The sequence below is a fragment of the Gekko japonicus genome, unplaced genomic scaffold, assembly GCF_001447785.1.
Source record: "Gekko japonicus isolate JY-2015 unplaced genomic scaffold, Gekko_japonicus_V1.1 scaffold744, whole genome shotgun sequence".
NCBI classification, from domain to species: Eukaryota; Metazoa; Chordata; class Lepidosauria; order Squamata; family Gekkonidae; genus Gekko; species Gekko japonicus.
In genome coordinates this window covers 374,008-381,533 of record NW_015165258.1, presented here as the reverse complement: position 1 = coordinate 381,533, position 7,526 = coordinate 374,008, and the positions used below count along the sequence as shown (strand labels likewise).

The following is a 7,526-nucleotide window of genomic DNA, read 5'->3' as shown; positions in this document are numbered from 1 at the left end:
GCTGGGGGTGGGGCCACAGTCATCCAAGGGAAAACTCTATGGTTTTCCCTCGGATGGTTGTGCCCCCGCCCCCAGCGTGCCCGGCGTGCTCGCGTCACTTCTGGGTGATGGGGTTGTGGCACTCCGGGAGTGGCGCTGGAGTCCCCCGCTCCAGCACCAATCCGACTTGGGAACCCTAGCCTGGAACCCGAGTGGTGGCAGCATCAGATGACACCTGAGCCATGACAGGACCATACTGATTTAAAAACACCAGTGATCCCAACATTGGCGTCTCTTATGTTCTTATGATTCAAAGAGACAGTGTGTTACAATAGAATTCTCAGTGGGAATACCAGGCATTCACAACTAAACCAAGATTATTGGATTCTACCCAGAGCTTCCAGAATGGTTCAGATATGTCAAAGCATGCGCTCCAGGCCTAAGGGGTAGCAGACTCCACCCCAACGAACATTAATTGATCGGAACATTTGAATAGAGCCAGGCATATTCCTTTTTTCCATGCAACTGAAAATCCTGGAAAAAACAGGGTTCTCCATCACATTTAGAGAGCTATATATACATAAGGATGTAAATTTGTTGTGTTGGCCTCAACATTCCCCACCTTTGGCTTCAACATTCCCGTCCTCCTCCTGGAGTATTCCAATTCACTTTTTTGTGGTTCAGGAAGCCATTCAGGAAGGATAACTAGATCAAGATGAAAAAATAAAAAAGACACTCACCACTGGAGCCCGGCCAAGGCTTCTGAGGTAATAAAGAAGGCCCTTGGTATGGTAAATGGTGGGCTGGAGAGTCGGGCTGGGCTTCAGCCACTGTCTGTTCAAGTCATCTCCACTTAGGGAGCATCGCTGGCTGAAATCAAAGAAGAAGGAAAGAAAACCTAAAATGACTGAAAAGGGAAGCAGAATATTCCTCGCAGGAGATGTGAGAGCCAAGGCTTGTCGGCCCGCTATTTATTCCTGCACATTTACACTTGAGAGGGGATTGAATGAACTCAGATCTCCAGAGCTGCTTATTTTCCAAGGATTCATTTCTGCCTGGTATTCATTATCACTTCCTTTGCCTGCTGAGGCCTGTGCAGTTGGACTTACCAATTTCAGCAGCAGACTTGTTTGGCACTGAGAGTGAAATGAAACAAAATACCTTTTATTTTCACATACATCGGTAACAGCTGTGCCTAAAGGGAGCAGTGCCCTCAAAAATGGCCATCACATGATGACTGCCTCATTGACAGTTTATCGGTGGTAATGTAACGAGTGTGGGGCTCTAATGAGAACTGCCCCCAGACACAGCCTGGAACAGGACATAAAATCAGCATCAAAGGTCATGTGCTATGTTGCGCTATATTTAAAGAATGTTCCATTGTGTGATGATGTCTTTTCAGTTTGAATTTAGAACCATCAATGGACGAATATTCCCTAATACAAACACACAAACAGATAGCTGTATTTTTGTCTAACATTTCAAGTCTCTGCTTTCTGCGATCAGCATTGTAGATTTGTTCATATTGTATACAGATGTTTGCTGAGGTATTCTATGCAATTTATACTGCATTTATACATTCAGTGTCTGCCATTCATCTGTATAATATATGTATCACTCCATCTAGTAGTAAACTGGTTTCCCTCTGGGTGGCTGATGAAACCCACAAAACCAAGCCACCCACTGACAAGGAGGGTTCTGTGCGTACTCAGGTATGCAGGGGTGGGGGGAGACTTTGTATAAGTAGCCACACAGAAGAAGAAGAGGAGGAGGAGGAGGAGGAGGAGGAGGAAGAGGAGATTGGATTTATACCCCACCCTTCACTACCCAAAGGTGTCACAGAATGGCTTACAAACTCCTTTCCCTTCCCCTCCCCACAACAGACACCCTGTGAGGTCGATGGGGCTGAGAGAGCTCTTGATAGAACCTGCTCTTTTTCAGGAACAGCTCATATCAGAACTACGGCTTGCCCAAGGTCATCCAGCAGGTGCAAGTGGAGGAGTGGGGAATCAAACCCGGTTCTCCCAGATTAGAGTTCGCACACTTAACTACGACACCAAACTGGCTCACACACCCAAACAAATGTTAGGAAAGGCTCAGTAAGCAAAGTATGCAAAGATATCCTCCAGAAGGGACACAGTATTGACAGCAATTGAGTCCTAGTCAGTGGAAAGGGGGATGGGTGAGTTGGCCTGCTGGGGACCGAAGATGATCCTGAAGGATGAGGTTTCAGATGGTGGGTTGAGAGTTCCAAACAGTTTCTCCCCCTTTTTGTGATTCTTCACGGGGCCCCAAGGTTCTGTTGTATAATGATGATTTATTAGCAGTCGTATAATGCCAAGGAAGTGTACATTTTATGTGAGAATCAGCATAAATAAATAGAAAATTGTAGGGTCACAGGTTCAACTCCTGCCAGAGGAAAGCAAAACTGAAACAGAGACTTGGGGGTTCACAAGAGCATAGAGAAGAAATTCAAGCTCCAGTTTCCAAGCCCCCTAAATCATATTGCCTCTCTGAACCATCAGGAGGGGCTCTTCTGGTAATCACCTTGTGTTGCTGTCTGTCAGTTTACACACACAAACAGATGCCAACACAAGGTATCTACCAAACACAAATGGCAGGGCTTTTTTTGTAGAAAAAGCCCAGCAGGAACTCATTAGCATATTAGGCCACACCCATAACAACACATCTCATTAGCATATTAGGCCACACCCCCATGTTACAAGGTGTGGTTATCCAGCCACACACACCTTTCGCTTCTTATTCTGTTTACCTTGTTTGTTGTCAAAACCCAGGGCTTTTTTTGGAGCAGGAATACCTTTGCATGTTAGGCCACACACACCTAATGTAGCCAATCCTAATGAGTTCCTGCCACTGGGTGTGGCCTATTATGCTAATGAGTTCCTGTTGGGTGTGGCCAACTTGGGAGCCAGCCGGAACTCCGTTCCTGTGCGTTCCTGCCCCAAAATAGCCCTGACAAATGGTATGTACCAAACATAAGTTACAGAGGTTTATACATTGCCAGAACTCATGGAGATTTTATCTCTCATTCTGCATAAAGCAATTTATTACTTGCTTTCCACTTGGCTTTTTTTTATAACAATGCTTTTAATTTAAAAAGCTTTTTTTGAAAAAAGGAAAACTATGCTACAGATTTCTTCCAGTATCACAAGCTTCATAATAGCATTGTTCTTTTCCTTGATGCAGTATTTTTAATTTAAAGTTGCCCCCACACACACACCCCAAAGCACTTGCCATTTCTTACATCCAACAAGTCAGAATCTGCTATAGAGATATCCATTACTGAAGAACAGAACTTTCTATACAGCCAGCATCCATCTCATCTGAATTCATACAGGAAAGAAGCCAAACTACACAATATAATTTTTTTAACAAGCTGACACTGGGTTCCAGGGGCACAACTCACTTTCACCTCAGTCACACAGCAGCTGCGGGGAATATCGCTTTTAAAACCTGCAGGAGCTGGTGGTTATGGCAGCCATGTGAAGGAGGGTTCCTGCATTCCACACATACACCTTATTTTCTGAGCCCAAATGGCCTCCATATAGGGTTGCCAGGCACTTCCTAGCAACTGGCAGGAGGGATGTAAAGAGATGCCAACCCTGCTTCATCTCCAAGCTCTGACAAGTTCAGAGGCTATCAGGACCTAGCAACAGTGATCCATGCAATGGACAAGATCAGAGGCCACCGGGCTGTTAACTGTATATCTAGTCACATCAGAAATGCTTCCTCTTTCCTCTGTGTTTTTTTTAATGCACACACAAACTATGCACTGGGCATAGTTTCAGAATGTGTGACCCTGAAAAATCCGGTAGTCAGTTTGTACATATGAAACCTGTACACATATGATAAATACATGAGTTGCCCTGTTCACACAACCTGATGACTACACACACCAGGAAGATCACAGGTAGCATGTGTTCTTCGGCTCCTGATATGCATGATTGTAGTGTCTGAAAAGATCTCCTCGTGCCTCTGAATGCATTCTGAAAAAAGCATCTTGAGCCAGAAAGATTCCACAGAGGAAACTCTAGAAGACTGGAAGAACCTGCCCAGCATCACCTACTTCTTTGGAAGGAATGAGTAGAGCAGTTAAAAAACTCTCAGCCAGGCCCCCTAATCCTATCCTCAAGTGCTCTTGATGTGTGGTATCAAATGTCACTGACTGCTCTAATGTGATAGGAACAAGATCAGCAGTCCCGGGATCAAATCTGACCCCTGTAAGGAACCAGGTGGCCCCTCCTGCTGGACATTCCCAAAGAAAAGACATATAAGAAAGAGGGAAGGGCACCTTTGACCAGAGAACTTGCTGAGTATTAGGGGATTTGCATGGCTGGACTGTCAAACCTTCCATCACCTTCTCCAAATGGCCTTCCAGTAAAAAATAATCCCTGACAAAAGGAGAGAGTTTCTCCTCTCAAACTGCAGCACGGAGTTCAAGAACATGGGGAGAGCCAGCTGGGCCTTTAGTCCATAAGCAGAGCCCCTTGCTTGCTGTCAGCATCTGGCTTTCAGAGGTATGCACCTTCTAACCATGGAATTCCTGTTTTGCTGGTGGATTGAGGATGCAAAAACAGCCCATGGGGAAGGACTAAAGCCGCTTGTTCCCCCCTTGCTGCAGCTGCACGCAGAAAAGGACAACTTTGTGTCTGGAAGACACAAAATTCCTATCACACCTCTGATACAAAGTCCTCATGATAAAACGCCAGGACTTTGCAATACGAAGGGAGACCCTTCGAACACAATCCAGAGTCTGCAGAGTTTAAAATCACCAGTCCAATGTTGTGTGCTCAGGGACAAAGAAGGGGTGGGCAAGGGGGAAAGGGGAGGGATAGAAAAAACAGGGGAAAGTGCTAATAGGAAAAAAGGGAAAGTAGAGAGAAACAAAGGCAAATTCAGATGGAGATGCTGATATGGAGAGTGAAAAGCAGATGGCATAATATAAAGAGGAAACGAACGGGGACATGAGAGAATCAGAGACAAAGAGAACAGGAGGGAGTTGCAAGTCACTTCTCAGGGAGAAAAAAGCTGCTGCAGACAGGAGATAAAAATGATTCCAAAATCTTCTGCCCATTACAGATAACTAGAAAGACAGGGCCCATCATACCGAGTGAGTGATGTTAGGACCGATAATAATAGTACCTGGGGCACAGCCAGCTATAAAAATCTAAAGGGACACATTGTGTTTGATAGCTGGAGAGCAGCTTTGCAATTCTCCGCGCATCCTAATAAGATCGAGGCGGCTGCAGCGGCGCTGGGCGAGAACATCTATAGAAGAGGGGAAAGAGATGCAAGCACACACCAGGATGCCTTTGGAGCAGCATGGGGCAGCATCAATGCCATGTGTGGCTAAACGGCTCCTGCCAAGAGGGGAAGGAGAAAGAGCCTTTGTGTGCGTTATGGAATTTCAGAGCTGAATTTGCAAAGGAAGCATAAGAAGCCGTCCTCTCTCTTTTCGGCCCACCTTCGAAGACGGAGGCCACATTTCCAAGGATGCCTTCTCTTCCAGCGCTGCTTCTTGAGTGGCGTCCCAGGATTGGTGGGATGCTTCTTCTCCTGGTCTCCTCCGTGAGAACAATGGACCAACTTATAAGTGATGTTCCCTATTTATTTTCTTGTGGTATCCCTGTATATTTTGGCCGATGGTTTTTGGGCTTTGCTTTCCACTGTTGCTTTTGTCGATTTCATTTGCATCAGTGTTGTATGTTATTTACGAGCAATGTTTGCAGTATTTATCAAGGCAATGTCAAGAGCAGAAGCATCAGACTGATTCCTTGGTGCACAAACACCACTGGAAAAATGAAGGTGCTTTTGGGATACTGTTCAAGGCAAAGAAACAGAAAATGGCACATTTTTTAAAAAAAATTGCAGGTTCAATTCTCACAAGGAAGAAGCAAAAATCAAAATATATGGGGGTCTATATGTCAAAACAGGAGCTGCGGTGGCTCAAGTGGTTAAGACGCTGAACTGCAGGCTGTGGAAGGTCAGTAGTTCAGCAGTTCGAGGCCCGAGTTGCCGCATGACGGAGTGAGCTCCCGTCTCTAGTTCCAGCTCCTGCCAACCTAGCAGTTCGAAAGCAAGAAATTGCAAGTAGATAAATAGGTACCACTTTGGTGGGAAGATAACAGCATTCTGTGCGCCTTGGTGTTGAGTCATGCCGGCCACATGACCACGGAAATGTCTTCGGACAGTGCTGGCTCTTCAGCTTTGAAACGGAGATGAGCACCGCAACCATAGAGTCGGACTCGACTGGCTTTCGAGCAAGGGAACCTTTACCTTTTACTATATGTCAAAACAGTCAAATTTGGAAGCTACCTGAACACTACTGATTTTTCTCAGCAAAACTAAATGGGACAATGTTGGGAGCACCCCAAATCCACACAGGATAACTGGAAATGGAAATTATGGGGACTGACCCTAGAACATTTTCCAGAATCGTCTGCATCAAGATGATGGCTTGGATCCAGTGATGTGCAAAAGGAAACATAAAGGGACAGCTATGCAAGATCTTCTGCAATGTCTAGCACTTTCTATGTTAAGTCGCTCGCTTAACAAAGTAGTCGGAGAGTGATTCAGCAAAGGTTCAACTTCATTCAACAACTCAAACACAACTCCAACACGGATCAACATCTGATAGCCAGAACAGCTTTTGCATTAAAGCCGTTCCCTTTTTAAACTCTCCCGGCTTATATATATATATATATACTTTCAATTTCTATACCGCTCAATCCCGGAGGCTCTGAGCGGTTTACAAGCATTTTACATTTCCTAACTAGGGCCACATACAATGTATATAGGGAGGTGAGTGCCTACCACGCACCCCGCCGGCGTGTTTGTTCTTTTTCCTTCTGTCAATTATGTAGTTCACATATCGTTATGCATTCAATGGCAGCTATTGAATACATTACATTCTACCATACATGTTATAGTGCCCAGAAACTGGTCACACAAGAAGAAATGCAAACAGGGATACACTAAATTTGAATTAGCACAAATAGCTACCACAGCTTTTGCTTGTGCAAGTGGTCTAGTGTCAGTGGAAATTTGCACTGGAGCCAACACAATGCTAAATGGCTTCCCAGAAAGTAGGGGGATTCTAAGACACTGGACTGGGTGAAAGCATAACACCAGATTAGGCAGAGCAGCACAGACACCTGTTACTTGATGTTTGTCATGCAGAATGGCTACCAATGTATTGCTTGAAATATGGGGGAAGAAGGGAACCCTTTGGGGAAACATATAATGAATTTTGTGAGAAGCCAGATGCATTTCAGAAAGACTAACACAATTCCTCAAAGGGATGTATTATTTATTATTTATTTATAGTTTTGATTTCTATACTGCCCTTGACCCTGGAGGGTCTCAGAGCGGTTTACAGAGGATATATATCAATTATACCTAATCTAGGGCCACAATTCATTTTTGGGAGGGGGCTGCCTACCAGCACCCAGCGGCATGCGTTCTGTTGCTGTTGCTTTTTCTCTCCGGGTGGCTACTGATGTTACTTCCGGCACTTCGGATGGGCC

At 45.0% G+C, this 7,526-nt stretch overlaps 1 protein-coding gene across 1 annotated transcript in view; it reads right to left on the bottom strand.

The window, feature by feature from the left end:
• Positions 1-7,526, bottom strand: part of AGBL1 (ATP/GTP binding protein-like 1) — a 346,662-nt gene that overhangs the window by 131,815 nt on the left and 207,321 nt on the right. The window contains exon 12 of the mRNA XM_015410173.1: positions 720-849. Coding sequence (XP_015265659.1) covers positions 720-849 — 130 coding nt within the window. The remainder of the gene's footprint in view (positions 1-719; positions 850-7,526) is intronic.